General features: G+C 60.7%; 3 protein-coding genes across 10 annotated transcripts in view; 2 read left to right on the forward strand and 1 right to left on the reverse strand.

Moving 5' to 3' along the window:
* Nucleotides 1-12,986, forward strand: part of TXNDC11 (thioredoxin domain containing 11) — a 64,696-nt gene extending 51,710 nt beyond the window's left edge. For 7 of the 8 annotated variants that reach the window (XM_089321678.1, XM_002711753.6, XM_070064993.2 and 4 more), the window contains 5 exons: nucleotides 1,418-2,213; nucleotides 4,956-5,098; nucleotides 5,432-5,541; nucleotides 8,766-8,846; nucleotides 12,249-12,986. In XM_089321678.1, the coding sequence (XP_089177804.1) occupies nucleotides 1,418-2,213; nucleotides 4,956-5,098; nucleotides 5,432-5,541; nucleotides 8,766-8,846; nucleotides 12,249-12,873 (1,755 nt within the window). In that variant the 3' untranslated portion in view covers nucleotides 12,874-12,986. Of the gene's footprint in view, nucleotides 1-1,417; nucleotides 2,606-4,955; nucleotides 5,099-5,431; nucleotides 5,542-8,765; nucleotides 8,847-12,248 lie in introns of all 8 variants that reach the window. The other variant, XR_016226223.1, reaches the window with a different exon arrangement.
* A 456-nt stretch (nucleotides 12,987-13,442) lies between these two features.
* On the reverse strand, nucleotides 13,443-21,888 carry SNN (stannin). Its single transcript, XM_051847449.3, has 2 exons — nucleotides 21,749-21,888; nucleotides 13,443-15,629 (listed from the first exon to the last, which is right to left on the reverse strand). Exon 2 carries the CDS (start codon nucleotides 15,541-15,543, stop codon nucleotides 15,277-15,279), a length of 267 nt encoding a protein of 88 aa, XP_051703409.1. The 5' UTR covers nucleotides 15,544-15,629; nucleotides 21,749-21,888; the 3' UTR covers nucleotides 13,443-15,276.
* A 149-nt stretch (nucleotides 21,889-22,037) lies between these two features.
* The window catches only part of LITAF (lipopolysaccharide induced TNF factor), an 86,454-nt gene continuing 86,102 nt past the window's right edge, over nucleotides 22,038-22,389 (forward strand). The window contains exon 1 of the mRNA XM_051847447.3: nucleotides 22,038-22,179. The gene's annotated coding sequence lies outside the window, so the exon portion shown is untranslated. The remainder of the gene's footprint in view (nucleotides 22,180-22,389) is intronic.

A 22,389-nucleotide genomic window follows, 5' to 3' on the forward strand; every position in this document is an offset into this window, starting at 1 on the left:
TTGATTTGAGTTTGCATGTTTAACGAATAAATAACTTTGGAATGTTAGTTTATTGTTCTTTCTCATGAAACTAGGGTGGGGTGGTTAGGGAAAGATGCTTAATTTGGAGATGGAAGTGTCTGGAATAAGATGTTGGTGGCAGCCGCTAAAATAGGGAAAGCAGCTCTCCAGGCATGGCGGGTGGCACGGCTTCCCAGGTTTTACGGCACTAGCTGTGTGCCTGGTGCCGCGCTGGGCTCCGGGGACGGGATGAAGTGTAGTCCCTGCTGGGAGGACTGCAGTGGGAGGAAAGGCTTGTGAGATCGGGAAGCGCGTCGGGGCAGAAGCCGGTCCTCCCAGGCTCTGTTGAAGCAGCTGCCCTGGCGCCGGCTGGCAGGACTGATGGGGCAGGTGGTGTCCGGCCAGGCCTCTGGAAGCGTGCGGCGTTGCGTGAGGACCTGGTCTGAGCGGCCAGCCCGCCCCAGGTTGTGTGCAGGGTTTCATCACGGGGCAGAGCCTGCCTGTATCCTGCAGCTGAGGAGCACCCGTCATGCTCAGGGTTCTAAGTTTGGAAAACAGGAGGTGACGGGGTGGGCCCTGTGGCGCAGTGAGGTAGGGCACCATCTGCACTGCAGCACGCGGACTGAGCTGGGCCTCCTGCCAGCCACCCAGATCCACTCTGACCCAGCTCCCTGCCAACGTGCCGAGGAAAGCAGGAGAGGGTGGCCCGAGTTTGGGCTCCTGCACCCACATGGGAGACCTGGATGAACTCCTGGCTCAGCACTAGTTATTTAGGGAGACTATCTCTCTCTGTAACTGACTTCAAAATAAATAAATAAATCTTTTCTTAAAAAAATAAAAAAGCAGGTGGTGATGTGGAGATGCAGTTGAGGTAGGGCGAGGAAGTGGTGGTGGTCTGTGGTGACGGAGGGGCTGCGTGGAGGCTGTGGCTGTGAGGACAGGAGGGGCCACCAGGCTATCCTGACGTCAGAGCTGGCTGCATCGGAGGTGTTTCTCTCTGGGGCGGGAAGAGGCTGTCGGGGAGGTAAGGGGAGAGTGTTGCTTTGGACAGGTTGGGTTGGTGGCCTCGTGTGAGGCATGAATGTACTGGGAACCATACGTGCTGTCAGATGCTGTGATCCCCTCTGGAGGTGCCTGGGAAGTGTTTAGACTTCCTACTGAATGTGAACAGAGCAGGCAGCGTGAGAAGGAAGGCACTGACCAGAGGTGAGGGTTCAGGCTCTGTTGCTAGCTCGTGGGCCACCTGCACCCACATCCTCCCAGTCCGTTCTTGACCCTTTCCTCCCTCGCTTGTTCGTGGAGCGATGGGTTGTGAATCGCGGTGGGCTGTAGGGTGAGGCATCCTGCTGCCTGATCTCTGTGCCGACAGACCAGGATGCTTCCCGGTGCCGCTCACTGGCTCTCCCCTGTGTTGCAGATCACCGAAGTGGCCTTGGAGTACAACAACTGCCGTGGGGACCACGTGGTGCAGCGCCTCCTTCAGCACCTGCGGCGGGTGGATGCCCCCGTGTTGGAGTCCCTGTCTTCTGCGCCGCAGGCCCCCCTCGCAGACCCCCCGCTGATGGCGGCGGCCCCCTGCTGCAACACTGTGGTGCTGCCCCCGGGACACGCCTTGTCCAGGACCCACAACATCTGCGAGCTGTGCGTCAACCAGAGCGCCGGGGGCGTGAGGCCCAGCTCGGTCAGCGTGCCGCAGTGCAGCTTCTTCGAGATGGCGGCGGCTCTGGATTCGTTCTACCTCAAGGAGCAGGCCTTTTACCACGTGGCGTCGGACAGCATCGAGTGCAGCAACTTTTTAACTTCCTACAGCCCTTTCAGCTACTACACTGCATGTTGCAGGACCATCCACAGGGGCGTGGCAGGCTTCATTGATTCGGAACAAGATGGTGTCCTTGACACCCCGGCCCTTGCATTTTCTTCCGTGGAGGAGAAGTGTGAGGGCGACGTCCCGAGCGCCGTTCCTCACATTGAGGAGAGCAGGTATCGCTTGCCTGACGTGGACTCGCCGGGCACAGACTTCACAGGCCTGAGCTGCAGAACCAACAAGACCCTCAACATCTACTTGCTGGATTCAAACTTGTTTTGGTTGTACGCAGAGAGACTGGGTGCCCCGAGCTCCTCTCGGGTGAAGGAATTCGCCACGATTGTGGATGTGAAAGAAGAGTCTCACTATGTCTTGGATCCAAAGCAAGCTCTTGTGAAGTTCACGCTAGGTACTGTAGGCGGTCTCTTTCCCAGGCATAGTGCCTTGTGCTTAACTGCAGAGAGGTAACTGATGAATGGGTTGCCGAGTGATGTCACCACGGAAGCAGGCTTTTGTTTGCTTGCTTTCCTCAGTTTGAGAAGCAGAGACACACTCAGAGAAAGGAGAGGGAGGGAGAGAAAGCTCCCGTGTACTGGCTCGCCACCCAGAGGCCCACAGTGGCTGGGGCTGGCGCCGGAGCCGGAGCCAGGAATGCAATCTGAGTCTCCCGCTAAGAACCCAGTCACTTGAGCCATTACCACTGCCTCCCAGGGCCTGCATTGGCAGGAAGCTGGAATTAGGAGCTGGAACCAGGAACGGAACCCAGGCACTCCTTGTGGATGCAAGCGTCTTAACCACTGGGTAAAATGCCCATTCCCTACAGATCACTTTACTTTTATATTTGTTTGTTTAGAATTTGAAAGGCAGAGAGACAGAGATAGAAAAAGAGACAGAGAGAGAGAGATCTTCCATCTGCTGGTTCACTCCCTACATGCCCACAACAGCTGGGACTGGGCCAGACTGAAGCGAGGAGCTCCATCAGAGTCTCCCGTGTGTGTGGCAAGGGCCCAACTTCTTGGACCATCGGCCACGGCCTCCCAGGCACAGAAGGAAGCCGGATTGGAAGTGCAGGGCAGCGAGGCATCCTCAGCTGGAGCCACAACAGTGGCCCCCTGTAGCTCATTTAAATTTTCACAGTTTTACAGGAGGCTAATTTTGTTAATCAAATGGAGCAGCAACTTCAAATCCCAAATTTCATATAAATTTTGTAGCCTATGGGGATAAGGGCTCAGCTTTCTAGACTGGCGGTTTCTACCCTTTCTGAGGTAGAGGCAGCAGCTGTGGGCGGGGACTTGGCTATTTTAATGGGCAGGGAGGTGGAGAGCCAGGCACGTCTGGTGCAGTATCTGGGGGCTGGTGAACAGGGGCGCTGACACGGAGCTGCGTTCTAAATGCGCTGGGACAGCAGCCTTGCTTCCTCTCTGTCTCCTGGTTGAATATTGTGAGCATGAAGACCCCAGACCGCATCTGTCCTGCTGCCGTCTCCCCCTGTTGCAGAATGCTGCTGAGACCCAAGTGTCAGGTTACAAACCAGCAGCAGCCACTCCGGAGGTGGGGGTGAAGGCTCCATTCTGGGAAAGCGCCCGGCAGCTTGCCCCTGAGGCTTAGCAGTGGCCGTGAACTGACCCACACCGTCCGGTTCCCAGGACTGTGCTGACGTCCTGGACGTGCACTCAAGGAAGCAGAACTCAAAAGCCTTGTTAGTTCAGCCTCGGTGGAGACGCAGGAGAGTCAGCGTGTGCCAGATGGAGGCGGAGGAGTTTGGCTGGAAAGGAAACTGTTTCCAAGTTGCCCAGGGTGTAGAGCAGTGGCCGAGGCAGAGCCCAGCACCGTTCCTCTGGCCGTCCTGGTTCCTCTTTGGGCGCAGGTGCAGCCGGCTTCTCGCTTAGACCCGTCTGTGGGCTTCTCTGTGTCAGAGCAGGCAGTACAAATTTGGGGACCCCTCAGTGTTTAAGAGACCCCTGTGGCCAGCACTTTATTACTCCCAGTTCATGTTTTCTGAAGGCACGTTTGTGTACTGGGTTTTCTTGGAATGGGGCAAGCATGTCCTTTTTACCTCAGCAGTTACTGGATTTTCCTAGATTCTGTTCAGTAACACTCCAGCATTGGATACGTTCACGGTGTGCTGATCTGAAGGGGACCCTTTTCAGATTTCTTTCCTCTTGGTGCCCATTCTGACACGTACAGCTCAGCCGTTCTTTGTCCTGCAGTTGGGGACAGAACTTTTAGGGACTCTGATAAAAAATAAAAATAAAAAGATCTGTCATTGTTGGTATCAATAAGTCATGTCTCTAGGTCGGTTTCAGAATTGAGGTTTTATTCAGGTTAGGAACTAATTCTTGGCTTTCTGTTTCAAAAACGTAGCCAAGCGCGTGCTACTCAGACTCGGATAATGAAGTCTCTGTAGTATTCACGTGACACCTTCACTTCCTCCTCCCTCTGCAGAACGCTTCCTGTCCATTAGGGCCACAAAGGGAGGGAGTGAGCAGAGAGAAAAAGAAACATTTGCATTAGTGCCGCCTCAGAAGAGCAAAGAGCCCCGAATTCAGACAGCGGCCTCTGGGAGCACGGCTGGGCTCCGGTAGCTTTTCGGTGACATGTGACTCTGTCTGTGGACTTTTCCACTACACGGAGTTGAGTTTAACTTTTCTTAACCTTTTACAAAAGAAACTTGAAGAACATTAATAAAGGAAACGAAACATAGGCCCTTGTCCTGGAATCAGTGAGCATGAAACACGTCCGCGCCCCCCCCCCGCCCCCGCCCCCGCCCCCGTCCCCCACCCACCCCCACTTGCAGACAGGCGGGGCGGCCCCGTATTGCAGGCCAGTCCTCCGGAAGAGGCCGTCGCCTGTGATGATGGTAAGGGGTCTCGGTCGGGGTGTGCTCGTGGACCATCCCTTTAAGAAGGGAGTGGGATACAGCCCTAGTGTGGCCCGAGCTGCAAGGTGTTCTGGTCCTCCATCCCCGAGTGAGCACTGGCCGAGCTTCCCCTGGCCCCTGCACAGCTCTGTCCAAGGCTTTGCTTCGAGGTGAAGTGTTAGAAATGCGGGCCCCGCAAGTCCTCCCAGGTGTTGCAGCGTGGAGTCTCAAGTAGGCCAGCTACTCCTTGTACCTGGAGAAGAGCTGATCTCATTTTCTCTTTATTTTTAGAGTCTTTTATACAAAACTTCAGCGTTCTCTACAGTCCCTTGAAAAGGCATCTCATCGGAAGTGACTCTGCCCAGTTCCCTTCTCAGCATTTAATCACTGAAGTGACAACTGATACCTTTTGGGAAGTGGTCCTTCGCAAACAGGTAGGCTGTCTCAGAAGAGCGGCAGAAATCCAGCCACCTCTGCCTGTCCCCCTCCGCGGCTGCCACTGTTGGGGTGAGTGGTTGGTCACCGGTGTCCGGAAGGTTCACCGTGTGGCAGCCCGACTGGAGAACACGCAGGCATTACGTAGTTGGCTGCTGACTCAGGAGGCCCTTCGAAAGCACGTAGTCGGAGAGATGTGAAGGTGGAATTTTGGTCCCTGACTTCTGCACGGGCAGCAGCCTGTGCGGAATGCCTGCTGGATCCTCGGCGCAGTCAGATGAGGAGGCGGCCGTTTCCGGGTGTAAGTCGCGAGCCTCTCCCCCTTCCCGCAGGACGTCTTGCTGCTTTACTACGCGCCGTGGTGCGGCTTCTGTCCATCCCTCAATCACGTCTTCATCCAGCTCGCTCGGCTCCTGCCAGTGGACACGTTCACTGTGGCCAGGTAAGGAAGCCTGCTGTCGTGGCTCCGGGCGCTGTGCTTGTCTTCGGTTCCCCCGCACGAGTGTACCCTGTACACTCATTGAAAGCGACCTGTTCTGGTGAATGCTTCGTGTTCTTCCACGAGACTGGTGGGAACAGTGCTGACCTGGTCCCCAGCGTGCCCTCAAGGGGCCGGCTCCTTGGAATCCCACGGAAAGGGTGCCCTAAATCTGTCAGTCTTAACAGGGACTGAGTGCAGATCTCCCTCCTCTTTGTGGAATTAAGAGGAAGAGCTGGTTGTAACCATGTGCTCCAGTTTGTTATCCCACAGCTACCGTATGTGGGCTCTTGAGTAAATAACACACTTTAATTAAAAATGGAGAGGGAGGGGCAGAGGGCTCAGGCATAGTGTTTAGATGAGGTAGTAAGCCGTTTTGTGAGGGGAATGGTTTGAGCTATGTCGTCTTCCCTTCCTCCCAAACACTGCAGATACACTCGAGTTAAACATAAAAGGTCGAATCACAGGGAAACGCGCGCGAGAATGTTAGATTTGCTGGTTCCTTTGAGAGATGGAAACTTTCCAAAGTAGAAGCAGTTGGAAAAATAATGAAAGAAAGATGAGCAGGTTCCATTAGAAGCATGCGCAGTGAAAACAAGTAAGACAGAGGCTCCAGGGGGGCCATCGGTATGTTGTGCACTTGTTACATGTGGTCTGAGTAATGACAGAGCCACGTGGGAGATGCCCTGCTGAGGGGAGGGGTTTTCAGTACGGATTACCTGACCTCATCCTCCAAAACTCAGGACTGAGTGAAGCTCGCATGGTTACCACGAGGGGTTGAGGAGGAAACAGGCACAGAACGGTTAGGTGACTTGCTGGGAGTCACACAGCCTACAGACGAGGGCCCGGGATTCCGAGTCAGGTGTTCACGACTGAGAACAGTTTGAGGGCTGCCAGTGCGAACACGGCTGTGTAAGAGGGCAGAGTAGATGAGCAAGTGGGGAAATTATAACTGAATAAGTATAAATTAAAATGCTAACAAAGTGTCAGTTACACTTATTAAGTTAATAAATGCTCTTAAGTGACAGTCTTGTGCTGATAAAATGCAGTTGGCACAGTCGGATGTAGCTAATGGAATGAATAAATTGGTGTAACCCTTTTGGAAAGCATTTTGGCAACCTTTGCAAGAAATTGTTTCTTACCCAGTTCATTTCACTTTGGGAAGTTAAGGAAATAGCAGGGCCGGCGCCGCAGCTCACTAGGCTAATCCTCCGCCTTGCGGCGCCAGCACACCGGGTTCTAGTCCCGGTCGGGACACTGGATTCTGTCCCGGTTGCCCCTCTTCCAGGCCAGCTCTCTGCTGTGGCCAGGGAGTGCAGTGGAGGATGGCCCAAGTGCTTGGGCCCTGCACCCCATGGGAGACCAGGAGAAGCACCTGGCTCCTGGCTTCGGATCAGCGCTGGCCGCAGCAGCCATCGGAGGGTGAACCAGATAGGAAGACCTTTCTCTCTGTCTCTCTCACTGTCCACTCTGCCTGTCAAAAAAAAAAAAAAAAAAAAAAAGACAGAGTTAGAGAAGGATCTTTCATTTGCTGGCTAACTCACCAAATGGCCGAAAGGCTCAGGGCTAGGCCAGGCCAAAGCCAGGAGCCAGTAACTCCACCCATGTGGGTGCAGGGGCCCACGCACTCAGGCCATCTTTGGTTGTGTTACCAGGTACATTAACAGGGAACTGGGTTGGAAGTGGAGCAGCCAGACTCAAATGCACTCACAGGGATGCTGCGAGCTTAACACCTTGGGCCAGGAAAGCCAGCCCCTTTCTCGGCCAAAAGGTTTTTTTTCGTCTTAATTTATTTTTACTTGTTTGGAAGGCAGAGTGACAAAGAGGGAAAGACAGAGAAAGAGATCTTCCATCCACTAGTTCACTCTTCAAATGGCCACAATGCCAGGGCAAGGCCTGGAACTCCAGCCAGGTCTTCCATGGGGGTGGGAGGGGCCCAGGTCTCCCACACGGGTGCAGGGGCTCAACCATTGGGGCCGTCTCCCACTGCTTTCCCAGGCCATAGCAAAGAACTGGATCGAAAGTGGAGCAGCTGGGACTTGAACCAGCACCCATATGGGACTGCAGGCAGTGGCTTTACCAGCTATGCCACAGCGCCAGCCCTCAAAGTTTTTCTTTTAATTTTATAGTTTCTCTTCCTCAGAAATGAAAATCAAGAAAAAGTTTGATTACAGAATGTTTTTGTAGTGTCTGACAGCACCTGTTTAAAGCATGAGACTCTCATGTTTCAGGTGCCTGACATGGCAGCGGCAGGAGTCCCGTTCTTAGTGAAGTTGTTGTAAAATCGTTGTCATTGTTTGAGAGGCAGAGACAAAGAGCTCCCCCATCTGCTGGTTCACTCCCCAAAAGCCCATAACATTCAGTACTGAGCCAGATCTGAGGCTGGGAGCTAGAAACTCAATCAAGGTCTCCCACATGGGTGGGTGGCAGAAACCCAATCACTTGGGCCCTCATGCTGCCTCCCAGAGTCTGCATTAAGAGGAAACTGAAGTCAGGAGCCGGGGTTGGGAATGGCACCCAGGCACTGTGTGGAGCATGGGTGTCACCCAGTGGGCTGAACACCGGCTCCTGATTACGCCATTTCTTTACAAAGTAAATGTCATCCTTTTGGGTGAATGCAGGGCCCTGATCTCCTCCTCCCCTCAGCCCTCAGCCCTCAACTTTGTGAAAACTCCTGTCAGGTCATCCCTACCTTCTGCTCCATGTGCAGCGCCTGCCTCATGGATGCTGTCGGCTCCGCGCCGGCTGCACACTGCAGGCAGCTCGCACACGAGTGCAGCTCATGCATTTCCTGCATTGGAAGGCTGATCCGAGGCCTGCTGAGACCCGGGTGCAGAGAAGAGGTGCAGCGTCCCCTTTGCAGAGGTGCTCGATAGTCCCCCTTCGCCGGAGCTCATTCAGGGGTTAACGGATCTGGCCAGTGCCGTGTGTGAGCTGCTCCTTTGGTGTCAGTGAGGCCTTTCGGGAAAGCTGTTTTCACGTTCAGGGTATGATCTTAGCTCCGGGACAGCTGCGGTTCCTGGAAGCCGAGTACCCGACTGCCAGCAGGCAGTGCCGTCGTGGAGGAGGGCTGGGCCGCTGCGGGGAGCGGGAGTGCACCAGTGCCTGCAGCATTTGAGTGGCTGTGTCAAGTTGCAGCCTGCGGGGCCGCGCTCTGACATTTTCTGCTCTCTGCCTGTCTCCCCCAGGATCGACGTGTCGCAGAATGACCTTCCTTGGGAATTCATGGTTGATCGTCTTCCTACTGTCTTGTTTTTCCCCTGCAACAGGTACTGCTGACTTTTTTTCAATATTGGGCAGGTGGGAGTCTGTTGTTGAAGGCTGACAGTAAAGTGAGCTTAAGGTGTAGGCCGTTCACTGGGACTGAAGGGTTTGTTCAGAGCACGTGCCGTTGGAGACCACGGGCAGAAGGAGGGCAGTGTCAGAACGCCACGCACCTGCTCCCTTTTTAACAAGTTGGCTCTTCTCTTCTTTGTTTTGTACACAATTGTGAGTGTGGCCATCAAAATCCCTTAGCTCTCACAGCCTGTGGGAGCACCCGAGTTTGACAGGGGAGAGCCCATGTTCGTGTCGGGCAAGGCGAGAGCTAATTGCTGAGCCCAGCTGCCCTACGTCCACACAGCATTCACCGTCTGGCCCTCCCAGCAGCCCGCGTCTCTATCCTAGGGGCAAAATGAGGCCTCGGTACGTCCACTGTCACCTTGACCTTTTCACATTGATATGCCAGGGCCCCTTACTCCACCAGCTTCCCCGGTGGCCCCAACAAACATGGATTGGATGCTGGCAATGGGGCAGTGGACTTCCTAGTTGGTGGAGATGGATGCCAGTGTTGAGGCAGGAAAGGAAAGGAACTCCTGGCCCTTTAAGGCCTGCTGTCTTTGCACAGACCCCCTGTGGTAGTTAGGATGAGTCCTGGAGACCCCTGGGCTCTGGCCCTCTCTGCAGGATCCCTCGGGAGGCCCCCCTGCGACTGGCACATGTGGCGGGGGTGACCTGAAGCCACTGCTGCCTTTTACTGGCCCTCCCCGCCGCTGCTCCACGTGTCCTGATCCTCCCAGAGAGCTTCCTGGATCTGCTGGGCCAGTTCCTCGGGTTTTGCCCATTGTCTCAGAGCAGCTTTGCTGGAGTTCTGGCTGTGGGGGTGGGGTCTTGTCCGAGCGCACACTGGAAGCAGCGTGACTCACCCGTGCCGCTGGCTGCCTCGCCGTGAGCCTTTGTCCTGCTCAGAAGTGTCTAAACTGCTGCGTACAGGCACGCATGGACGGTGACGCAGTAGCTTCCTCTGTGTGGGACAGCAGCCGGGCAGGCAGTTTAATGACATGTAGTTTCTGAATTGCAAACATTGCTCAAAGAAGTGTTCGCGTTCCAGCACCCAGCACGTGCCTCTGCATAGAGGCTCTTGGCAAGTGGGCAATGCATGCGCACTGAGATGGAGAGAACCCAGGCAGAGCAGGGTGCGGCGTGGCACGTGGAGCGACTCCCGCTGACGCTGCAGGGGGAGCCAGCCCGCAGACGCTGGAGACGCGCTGCCGGCGGCCCTGCAGCCTCTCAGCGCCCATGAGTGGGCAAGGTCAGGAAGGGGAACACGGAGCATGGAAGACGTCCAGTGCGTGTGAACGGACAGCACTCAGTGAACCAGAGCCTCGCCGCCTGGGGATGGGGGTTCTCTCATCCCTGACAGTCAGTCATAATCAGAAGTGAGGCGAGCACGGCCTTAGCTGGCCCGCAGTCAGCGTTGGGTTTACTCGGAAATCTAAACGGGCAAATGGCGGGAGCTGACAGCTCGCGAAAGAGGAAGCGAGAACGGCCGCTTGATCACATGTGACGAGACCTTTCTCACAGCTCGCCTGCGTGCGCTATTTTTAGTGCGGAGACCATAAAGTTAGACAGGCACTGAGATAAAGCACAGACTTGTGCGTGCACCGGGTGAACGCATGTGCGCAAGGGAGGAGGTCAGGGCCCTGGCGTGGGACTGCGGGCGCCTCGCAGGGGCCTGGAGGTTCTTGACGTCCTGCAGGTTGTTTACGGCACAGGTTCCACCCGAAGAGCCCGCAGGAGCCTGTCCTCCACCGCGGCGGGGGGCGGGGGCGCTGGAGTCACTGCTCCCAGCCAGAGGCCAGCGTCAGGCTCTGGGGGACACTGCAGCACAGTCGCCCAGCGGGCTCTGCGACAGCCCCTCCCTCGGCCACAGGAGGCTCCAGAGACAGAGGGGCCTTTGTTCTGAGGCTGAGCTGGGACCCAGGCTCTCACGTGGGTGGCAGGGACCCAGTTACCCTGCTGCCTCCCAGGGTGCACATTAACAGGAAGCCAGAGTCAGGAGCCGGAACTGGGAATTGAACCCACGCACTTTGATGTGGGATGTAGGCACCCTCACCGGTGTCTTAATTGCTAGGCTAAGTGCCAGCCCCCAGCAGTGGGACTTTTTAACGCCACACTTTCAAAATGACTCCTCTTCTGGAAAGTTGGTTGCGACTGTGTTCTTGCAACTTAGAAACGGTGGAGTGCCTTCTAGCGTGCCCACTGGAGACTCACTCCGCACTGTTCTCGTCCTGTCCACGTCTCCATTCAGGTCTCCCACGCTTGGGCCATCATCCACTGCCTCCCCAGGCAGGAGTAGGGTGCTGGATTCAAACTGGTGCTCTTATGTGGGATGCTGGCGTCGCGGGTGGCGGCTTAACCCGCTGCGCACAACGCCAGCCCCCAAAACCTGACTTTTACTTCTTTGTGATTTGGTCGGAAAAGGGCTACTCAGGACTGGAACCTCTTCGGTGGGTTTTGGGTGTCTGGCCTCTGGCTTTGTGTGTGCAGAGGGAGTTGAGCTGGTAACTAGTGGCTTCCCACGAACAGTGGAGTTCTGGAAAAGCACTCCCTTCAGCAGGAGGTCCCCATTTACGGGCCGGGACTCCTGGCCTGCGGAGAAGCACTGGTGGCAGTGGCAGGTGGCAGGAGGCACAGAGGTGTTCTTCCTGACCTGTGCCTCGGTGGTCCTGGCTGGCTCACACGTGCACACTGGCCCAGCTCACACAGAAACACACACCAGTGGCCAGATGCTGCCCGCACCCATACGTACATCTGTGAGACGCACTGGCTGACAGACGACTGAACGACCAGTTCTAAAAGGACTTGGAACAAGTCTGGGGTGGGGGACCCTCGGACGCCACCTTGCTGCGTCCCCAGGGCAGCAGCCTTAACTCCGCAGAGCGCCTTGGTTGGGCTGCGGCCAGATCACGCTGCCCAGGGCCCCACAGTGTGAGTAAATGCTTACTAACGACGGGCAGTGTGTCGGGTTTTTTTTCTTTTCGCCCTGCACTGTCTATGGTCATGAGTGTCGTGGACAAGTCTTGCCCCAGGACACCCTTCCTGACATGGCCATGGGGCCTCCCAGGGCATAGAGGGTCCTGCTCACACAATGCTGGTGTCCGTAGGCCTGGGAGCCCCTCTCTCCCGAAATGCTGTGTCCAGAAGCAGCTCCGTCCTTAGGGAAGTAGGAGCCACCGTGGTCGCAGGACACGCGCAGGGCCTTGTCCGCAGCTCGGTGGGGCAGTTCTCTGCCAAGGCAGCATCTTCCTTTTCGTGGTCATCAGCGGATGGCCCGACTCCTGGGAGAGCTGAGGTCGGGGCAGGGTGTGTCGGCAGACTCTGACCTCTGACTCCTCCCCCTGTCTCCCCAGGAAGGACCTCAGCGTGAAATACCCCGAAGACCTCCCCATCACCCTTCCAAATCTGCTGAGGTTCATCTTGCACCACTCGGCCCCCGCTTCCTCCAGCCAGGACGTGGCCAGCCCTCCTACCAAGGACTGTGTCCAGAGCGAGGCAGCACTGCAACAGGGGCACATCTCCCAGCTGCAGAGAGAGATCCAGAAACTGAGGGCGGAAATCGGCAGCCTGCAGCGGGCGCAGGTGCAGGTGGAGGTGCAGCTGTCGCGCGCCCGCCGGGACGAGCACAGACTGCAGCGGGAGCAGCAGGCCCTGGAGCAGCAGCACCGCCTGCTCCGGCGGCACAGCCAGCAGCTGCAGGCCCTGCACGAGCAGAAGAGCCGCGAGCTGGCCGCGCTGGCCCGGCAGCTCCAGGAGCTGGCCGACGCCTCGGAGACGCTGCTGGCTGAGAACGCGTGGCTCAAGATCCTGGTGGCCACCATGGAGAGGAAGCTGGAGGGCCAGGACGGGGCGGAGGACGCGGCTGCCCTGCCACAGGAAGGCCCTGACCCTCCCCAGCCCGCAGGCGCCCCCCCGCCACCTCCCAACGTCAGCTCCACGCTGGCGTCCGAGAGGAGTAACGAGAACAGGACAGAGTAACTTTTTTAAATGACATGAAGAAATCAGAGGTGAAAACTGAACATTGGGAATATATTTATGCAAATTTCACTGAAATTTATTGTAAATAAAGATTTTCTCAGTGGTCTGCAAAATCAGACTGAATGCCGTTTAGTTTGTTCCACAGGGGCGACGTCCCTCCCAGACCACAGACGCGGTCGCGCTGAGACAGCAGTGGCGCGGTGCCCTGCGAGGTCTGTCTGAAGACCAGTCCGTGCAGCGGCTGTCGGCTCCCGCCCCACCCCCACCCCTGCCTCTGTGAGGGAGGAGAGGAAGCATGACAGGTTAACTTCTTGACAAGTCAAAACTCGAACGCAACAGCTGGGCTGTGCGAGAATTCAGAGGTCGTGACGCGAGTGTGGCTCTGGTGTCTGTTAAAGTAGCTGTTGATAACACAAACAATGCACACTGCAGCTGGCCCACAGCCCTCCCACCAGGGCCCTGGCTCGCCTGATCCACACCCAGCGCCGCCACCACGCTCCCGGGAGCCCCATGCAAGTGCCAGGATGTTCCCGGCAACCAGGGAGGGCGCTAAGAAACCTCCACAGTGAGACTGATGACAAAGCGGCCTTTAATCATTCCAGAATCAGATTTACTGGGCGGTGGTCAGTTCCAGGGTCAGGCTCGGGGCCCCGAACGTGCAGTCCCCGAGCCCACGCGGCAGCAGCCTCGGCTGCGGTGAGCAGAGGTAGCGAGCCCGAAGTCGTGAAACCCAAGGGGGACGGATCGAACCAACACTTTTCTGATCGCAAAGCCATCTTCCAGTTGGCAACCTGGGAACTGTTCTCCCTCCTAGGCCCCCCACCACCACGTGATCTGCCCACCCAGCCTGCAGGGCCTCCCCCCCAGGGTTCCCAGGAAGCCCACCTGTGGCGTCTCCTCACTACCCCCAGCTCTGACAGCCTCACCAGCCACCGGCTCTTGCTTCAAGTTCACTGCCGCTGAGCAGTTCCTGCAGCTCCCCCCCGGGGTTCTAGAAAGTAGATTCAGGCTGACGTGGTTCCTAGCAGAGGCCTGGGTGAGGGCCTGAGAAGGGGCCACCTGGCCCGGAGGCCAGAGTGCTGGGCTCCCTGCCCACACTGCTTGCAGGTGGCTCAAGTGCCAAGGGCCAGCGTGCCACGGGGGGCCGGGCCCGCCATGCCAGGCTGGTCTCCGGCTTATTATTCGATGGGGACGCCGATCGCGTGGTCATGGCGACAGCTGAGAACATGCTTACAGCGGTGGGACTCAGAGTCAAAGGGTGAGCTCAGCGAAGTGCACGCGAGGGGTCACCAACCCGTGCGGGGACCGTCCACGCGCACGGCACAGGCTGGCCGGAACAGTCTGGTGGCTCCTAAGAATGTGCACACGAGAGATGAGCTGCCGTGGACACTCGGTGCCTTCAGCGCCAGACTGGGGGGTGGGAGAGCGTCAGCCTTCTACAGAGAACCCCTGGGGAAGTGAAGTCTACAGTGAACCCCTGGGCAGGGAGCAGACTTGCGAAGGGAAGAGGAGAGAAGTTCACAGACCCTCCCCGCCCCTCCAGTGCAGAAAGTACTCAATACAAAAGCAGAAAACAAAATTTCCCTCTCTGCGGGCCGCTTGGGTTTCAGACTTGGAGCAGTGGCCCGGGGCCCTGGGGCTGTACGAGGGCCGGGGTGACTGCAGCGAAGCCGGCACTAAGCAGCACACAGCACGCTCAAGACCGCGGGGGCAGAGACCGCTCTGCTACTAGGGTGCCTGGAGCCCTCGGGACTCCCTGTCCGTCACCGGCTCCCAGGCGGCTGCGTAGCTTCCTTGCAGTAACTCCACCATAACAGGGGAGGGGGCGTGTGCGGTCCCATCATCCCTTCCTAATCAAGCAGGGGTCGCCAGAGCTGCCCAGCTGGTCACGTCCCGTACACACACGCGGGGTACACCTCAGGGCCCCCTCCCCACCAAGCGCACCCAGGCCTGGGCGGGCCTGACTCGTCACTGCCGCAGTCCTCGTCAAACCCGTCCCGCGTGCTCCATGTGGAATTTTGAAAAGCAGCAGCGAGGCTTAAGCTTGTGGGGGGGGGGAGGGACTATGTACAGTTCACAGGTTGGTTAGTTCACGCGTTACAGTAGTAGCTCCGTCAGAAACAGGCTCAGCTCAACATTCAAGTAACAAAAGCGCTACGGGGCCGTGAGCCCCAGCAAGGTCAGGCCTGCCCACTGCCTGCAATGGGCAGCCCCGCCTGGAGGCTGACAGGGAGCCCAGGACGGCTGGGCCCCGGGAGTCAGTGCATGCGATGACCAAGCCCGCGGAGGCCATGCCAGCAGGTGTCAACCCTTGCGCTCAGCCGGCAGCACGTCCATGTGGTTCCGCCCCTTCCGGCGCCTCTTGCCGGGCTGCAAACTGGACCAGGAGCCTCTCATCGTCGGTCAGCCGTGCACTTCCGGGCCGTTGGGGGTCATCAGCTTGGCCTTTCTCTCCACGCACTGTCCCTTCGCAGAGTACTGCACCAGCAGGAAGGGCTCCTTGGTCTCGCCATCCCCCACGATGCTCTCCTCATCCTCGGACTGGCTGATGCGCTGCAGACGCAGGTAGCACCAGCAGCCCAGGATCAGGGCCCCCAGGGCGGCGATGGCGATGAGGATGACGATGACAGTGACCACGCCCGTGGTGGGGCTGTGGTCCATTATAGACATGGTCAGTGCTTGGGGGCTTCCCTGGCAGGAAGCTCTTGGGGACGGCCGGCTCAGCGAGGCTGGGTCTCAGGCTGGACACGAGAGTCCTGGAAGATAAAGCAACATGAGGCTACCCCAGGGATTCCGTGGAGGGCTGGGGTGTGTGTGTGTGTGTGTGTGTGTGTCACAGACTTGGGCTGGCACGCCACAGGGGTCCGTCTGTGACAGCTCTCAAAGCCCACAGTGCCACCCTCGCGGGCGCGACGCAAACAGGCTCTGCTGTTTCTCTGTCCGCTGGTAAGCGCCACGGTCTTGTTTGCATTTACTACCTAAGCACTTCTGCTGCCAGGCGTGCTAGTCACCCTCGCAGCCACGGGCCCAGGCGCTGCAGGAGCCTGGGGCGCTGTTCCGGCTCTGGTCTAAGGCACGGGTGGGGAGCTGCTTTTCTGCCAAGGGCCATTTGGATATTTACCGCATCAGTCACCGGGCCACGCGAAACCGTCGACTTAAAAATGAGCCTGCTACAGGTTTACCGAATTCTGAGTCTCACCTGCAGTTGCCTTGGCAGGGCCCGTGGCCCGCGGGCTGCAGGTGTAGGTTCTAGAAGCCTGGCCCTGACCTGAGAGGTGTTCAGGGGCCACTCAGGGACTGAGAAGAGCCAGTGGCTTCCTGGTGGTCAGAGAGGAGGGACTTGAAAGCAAGGACGTGACATCAGCCCCTGCGGGAAGCAGGCTATGGACAGGACAGCGATGCCCGAGAGCTGGGCAGCCCAGCGGGGGAGCCCAGGCGGGGATGCGAAGTGGCCTCGAGTCAGACTGCGGCTGCGGCCACGGCCACGGCCACGGCCGCCACAGCAATGCGAAGGCGGAAAGGGAGATCCACCACTCCTGCCCCTGCCAGCTCAGAGCTGTGTCTAGGGCGGGAGCCACAACGTAAACATCAGTCCAGCAACACAGCGGCCACCACAAAGGCAGGGCGGGACATCAGGGCGCTGCCAACTGGGTGGGGCAGGAGAGGGCCAGGGGGAGGAGCGTTGCTGGTGGGCGCAGCAAGCACGAGGAGCTGCGGCATCGGCCGATTCAGGTGCGGACGGGAAGGGAGCCCCCCAGGGCCAAGCCCCTGCCAGGAAGTCAGGACGGGGCCGCCTCCTGCAGCCACACACCCCAGACAGCACCCTCCACCTTGCCACCTCCAGACCCGCTTCGGTGCCCAGGGCTGATGGGGACAGGAGCAAGGCTGTGGGCCACCCGTGAGGAGCAAGGAGCCCCGACACCAGCCTCCCCAGCAATCCTCCAGGGCTCACTGTGGGCGACACCCCACGTCAGTGGCCAGCGACACCCACTGAGGCTAAGGCTTTGCCGCTGGTGCCACCCACGGCTGCTGGAGCTGGCAGCCCCCTGGGTGTCCCTGCACCTCCTCCCCTCGCACACCCAGTTACTTATCAAGAAGGCGGGGGCGCGCTGTGGCGTAGCGGGTAAAGCTGCTGCCTGCAGTGCCAGCATCCCATATGGGCACCGGTTCGAGTCCCGGCTGCTCCACCTCCCTGCTAATGGCCTGGAAAAAACAGAAGCAGATGGCCCAAGTGCTTGGGCCCCTGCACCCATGTGGGAGACCCGGATGAAGTTCCTGGCCCTCGGCTTCACTCTGGCCCAGACCTAGTCGTGACCATTTGGGGAGTGAACGAGAGATGCAAGATCTCTTTCTCACTCCGTGTCTCTCCCTCTCCCTAACTCTTTCAAATAATAAATAAATCTTAAAATAAATAAATAAAAGGGTCAGGCCCGGCAGGCCACACTCAGGAGGCGCGCGATGAGGTCACTGCTTTCTCCCTCCGTTTAATACTGATGTCGGCGCAGGCAGGCCCTGGACCAAGGCTCTCCCTCGGTGACGGGACCGAACCTGCTGCGTCCTTGATCAAGGCCAGCCTGCCTTAGAAACAACCCTCACTCGACCGGGGTTCTGAGGCCGGGCTCGCCTGTCCGGGGGCCAGGCGGTGCTGCCCACCTCGGCAGGGAGGCCCTGGCAGGAGGGGCCCGGACCCTCGGTCTGCCACTTCGTTGCCCCCTGCAGGGACCAAGCCGCACGTCCCACTCAACAGGCTCCCTGTCTTCAGGGACACGCCCCACGCGTGTCCCCCTCCACTGACCAGGCAGTTCACAACCCTGGGGGCCTCTGAGCCCACGCCCAGAGCCATGTGCGGTGGGGAGGGGGATGGGCAGCACAGTGTGCAGGGCTCAGCCTGGGTTGCAGCTCCAGCTCCTGGAACACGCACGGCCACCTGCCCAGGTCAGCGCGCGGGGGTGCTCCTGCTCACCCCCCGCCCCCACCTCAGGGCACGGCCTCACGGGACAGGGCTTCCCCCTCCAGGGAACTGTCTCACTGTTCCTGCCCCTTGACCTCAGCTCACTGCGGCCTGCTGGGGCGCCTGCCCTCCCACCTGCCCTCCCATGGGGCTCTGGACAGGAAGACAAGGCAGTATCAATTCGGAAGGGGAAGTGTGTGTGTTGGGGGCTGGGGGCGTTTCGGGGACAGGAAGTGGGAAATTCGAACAATGGCACTGGAGGGAGGGGCAGCCGGGGGCCAAAGCCAGCTGCGGAGCCCAGGCGGGACCCACAGATCCAGAGGGAAACCTGTGGTCCCGGGGCCACGCGGAGACTGTGGGAGCCGTGATGGCCACACAACCTTGTCTGCAGCTCCCAGGCAGGCAGGGGCACCAGGCCCCGGCCCGGGGCGCCCCCTCCGCCCGCCCATGTGTGGGCACGTTTGTTCCTTCCTTCACCCTGCAACTACCCCCTGAGAACTGATCTTTACAAACTTCTGCTCCTGTCCCTCCCCGGCCTCGGGACAAGACCAAGCGCCTCTCTGGCTACTGCACGCCCGGTCCTGCCACGCCGGCTCCGCCTTGGGCCCCTGCGCTGCGCCCCTGCCTGCAGGGCTCCTCCCGGGCTCTTTCCCATTCTTCACACCTGTGTCAGAAGGCGCCTCTTACAGGCTGCCCTCCCGACTTTACTCCCTGCAGTTCCCTCCCAGCACACACACACACACGGTGCCTTTCCCCAGCTGCCATCTCCCTCCTGCAGTGGACGCCGAGTCCACAGGAGGTGGGCACCATCCCCCCGCCCTGGCCGGCACACAGTAGGTTTGCAAGTCGGGGTACAGCGTTGAAGCACAGAACACCCTCCTCACACAGGAATCCCAATCGGGGGTCCCCACGCCCACTTTGCAGACTCCAGAAAGCCAGGGGCCAGCAGGAGTCCGGGCAGCGGGCCAAGTTCGGGTGCCAGTGGACTGTGGGAGGCCTCGGCTGTGTGCACGGACGCCGGGGGCAGGGCAGAGCAGCAGAGCCCGAAGGTGGCTGAGGGCAGCCCCTTTGTCCGGCTGGACCTTTCCTGGGACCCCCTCGAAGCCCCCAGGACGGCCCATGGGCCACGTGGGCCGCCTCCGAGCTGTCACGGCCACTTCACCCACAAGCACGCGGCCGCCCAGCAGCCCTAGGGGAGCCCTGCTGCCCCAGCCGCTCCACTTCGCGGAAGGGGAAACTGAGGCACAAAGAGCAGGAGACGGGAACCCAGAAGCAGGGCCCCACCCAGCGGAGCGGCCTTCGAAGGCCGGGGGCCAGGCGGACCCCAGCCAGGGGCACCTGCTCTGCGGCACCCGCTCACAGGCTCCCTCTGTAGGACAAAGCCTGGCGTTCAAAGCCAAGGCCACCAGTTCCCCGGAAACCTGGATAACCTCCACACCACCTGTCCCCTCCGACTCCACACGCCCGACCCCTGGGTCCCAGCAGCACCCCGGACACCACCAGAGACTGGCTGGAGCACAGGGCAGGCCGTGTCCCCTGGGGTGACAGCAGCAAGGCAGAGCAGCCCCAGTGAGCACCGGCCGGCCCGGCCCTAAGCCGCTGGACCGCCACCCAGGCCGCAGCCCTCTGCTCCCTGCCCGTGTCTCCCACGCCCGGGGAGGCCAATGAGAGCCCAGAGCAGCCAGGGGAGCTGCGTGTGACCCCGAGCCCAGCACTGCCCACCAGCGGGCCCCTGCCTTCCTGCAGGCCTGCCCCACCTGGGCCGGGGGCCCGCTCCCTCTGCCTTGACTTGGGATCTTGCAACTAAGTCTTCACCCACCGCACATGTCGGAGGCCGAGTGGGCACAGCCAGCAGCTGGGTGGCCCGAGTCCTCTCCCCCCTGAGCCCTGCCCGCGCTCGGGGTGACGTCGGGACCCCACCAAGCTGCTCCGGGCTGGCCTCAGTTTCTCAGTGTGGAGCCCCTGGCCTCACCGGCCACCTTATGAGGTGGGTGAGTGAGCGGAAGGGCCCGGGGCCTCTAAGGTCGCATGTCCCCAGCCACGCCTCCGTGGGGTGCCACAGGAGGGCAGTGGGTGCTCAGGACCAGAAAGACACAGAGCGCGGGCCCAGGCCCGGTGCCACAAACAGCCCCTTCCCCAGGGACTCGCTGCCTCCTCCTCTCCTCCTCCTCGTCGTCGCTGACTGGGGCACATCACCAGGTTGCTGGGCTCAGCGGGGCACCAGCCTGCAGCTCCCGGGGCTCACCAAGGCAGCCAGGAGGCTTGCTGGCTCTCTGGGGACCACGCACCTCCAGAACTGTCCCCAGGAGCCATGCCCCTCATGCCCTAACAAGCCACCTGCCAAGGCCGCCAAACCACCAGGCTCTGCCTCCCCAGGGGTCCCCGTTCACAAACCAGAGCGGCTCCTGCCCAGGTCCCTTGGGAAAACAGGGCTGCGGGGAGCCCAGGGCTCCGCGGGTCACCGCCAGGACGCAGGTGGAAGATCTGCCCTGTGCCGCACCGGCTCTGTGGCACTGGGCACAAGGACACATCACGCGCAGCCGCGGCTGTCCACGAGCCAGGATCAGAAGCAGGGGGAGCCCAGGGCAGCCCCGTGGCTCTCGGGCCAGTGCTGGTTCACCCCTGCCCCTCCCGGAGGAAGCCCCAGGTTTCCCGCAGCAGAAGAGGAAGCTGGAGCCCGCAGACCTCAGGGGCTGTCCCAAGGTCAGCCAGGGGCTCCTGTGGCCCGGGCCCCAGTCCCGTGCCCCCGCCCTGTGAATCACCTGCCGCCTGAGAGGCTGAACAACTCTGGGAATAACAGGGGAAGCTGGAGAAAAGTTGGCGCAGTCGCCGTGTGCCAGCACTAATGCCTTGGGCAGATGTCTCCTTCCCACGTCCAAACCACCCCGCGGGTGGCAGACGGAGGCGCTAAGGCTCAGAGAAGTCAAGTCAGCTACCCAAGGTCACACAGCTCAAAAGTAGGTGCGCACAGACCCAATCACCCAGGTGGCCTGCAGCCGGAACTCCAGCTCCCAATCGTGACCCTAAACTGTCACAGTCTTCACCCACCCACCCCCAGCTCCTCTCCCCGGTGCCCGAGGGGCCTGGGACCAGCTGACCCCAGGGCGGTCGCCCTCGGGACTCAGGATGACAAGCACCTATACGCCAGCGAGCGCGGGCGGCGAGCAGGCTGGGTGCCAGGCGCTCCACGCACCCTCTCATTAACCCTGGCGGGGCCGCCGGCGTCCCCGCGCCGCACGGAGCAGCAAGCCCGGTGCCAGGGACGCAGGGGCTCGGCCGGGGGGGGCGACAGCTGGGGAGGGGGCGACAGCTGGAGGCGGCTGGAGCCGGCCCGCCTTGGGGCGGGGGTCGGCGGCCACGAGACCCAGTCCTGCCCACGCCACGCCGTCACCGCCGACGGAGCCGCGCCCGCCTCAGTTTCCCCACCCGCGCGCCAGGCGCCGGACGTCGCCCGGACCCCTGACTCCCGCCTGATTCCGTCGCCGCAATCCGCCTGACCGCGCTGGGGGCTGCCAGGACCCAAGCCTTGGAAGCAATTTTGAAAATCCTCGAAGTGTCCCAGGGAGCCCCGGAGGCCGGCCCGGGCCTGGGCGGGGGGCGTGCACAGGGGGCTGGAGCACCGCTCCCCGCGAGGCGGCCTCCGCCCCCCGCCGCCTCCTTTGTCCCGACCTCTCCGCAGCGCAGCGGACAAAGAGCCCCCGCCGCGGGCGCGGCCCCCGGAACAGACAGACCCTCCCTCCCGCCAGCCGCGCCCCGGCCCGGGCCGCCCCTCCCTCGCCGCGAAGACCACCTCCCACCCAGGCCCGGGGCACCGCCGCCCCGCGCGCCCGCGCGCGCGCGCGCCCCCACCCCGTCCGGGGCCGCCCCTTCCCCTCCCTCAAGCCCCCGCCTGGCGCACCGCCCAGCCCGCCCGGCCCCGCTCACCATGGCGCAGCCCGCAGCCCCGGCCCGGTCGCCCCGCAGCAGCCCCGCGGGCCCGGCTCCGCCCGCCAGCCCGCCAGCCCGGTCCGGCCGCCGCGCACCGTCGGGACGCAGGAACCCCGCTCTGCGGCGGGCGGGGCGCCTCAGGCTCCGCCCCGGACGGGGGCGGGGACCTCCGGCGTGGCCAATAGGCGCCTGCGCTGGGACGGCGGGGCGGGCCGGGCCGGGGCGGAGTCACGTGCGCTCGGGGCCGGGGCCGGGGCGGCCGGCGTGGGCGGGGGCTCCGCGCAGCTGGCGGGACTGCGGGCGGGGCGGGGGGCGCTGGTGGGTTGGGGCCGCGCCGTCAGCGCCGTGCCTCCGCCAGCCTCACCCCAGCCCCACGGGCTGTCCTCTTCCCGCGCGCTTACCGACGGGGAAACTGAGGCGCCCGGCAGGTAAGAGCTTGGGACTGGAGCCAGCTGGTCGTTTACTCATTCGTAAGGTTTATCAAACCTCGGCCACATGCCTGCTGCCCCGGAGGCCTCAGCGCAGCGGGAGCCAGAGAGTTCCACCCCCTTGACAGTGTGTCATCCTGCTTATTTTGACCGTAATAGCCCGGTGGTCAGGCGCCCTGCCCACCAGATGCCCAGCCCTGTCCTACCAGT

This window comes from Oryctolagus cuniculus, chromosome 19, assembly GCF_051225735.1.
Source record: "Oryctolagus cuniculus isolate XC-2025 breed Fujian yellow rabbit chromosome 19, ASM5122573v1, whole genome shotgun sequence".
In the NCBI taxonomy this organism is placed as follows: domain Eukaryota; kingdom Metazoa; phylum Chordata; class Mammalia; order Lagomorpha; family Leporidae; genus Oryctolagus; species Oryctolagus cuniculus.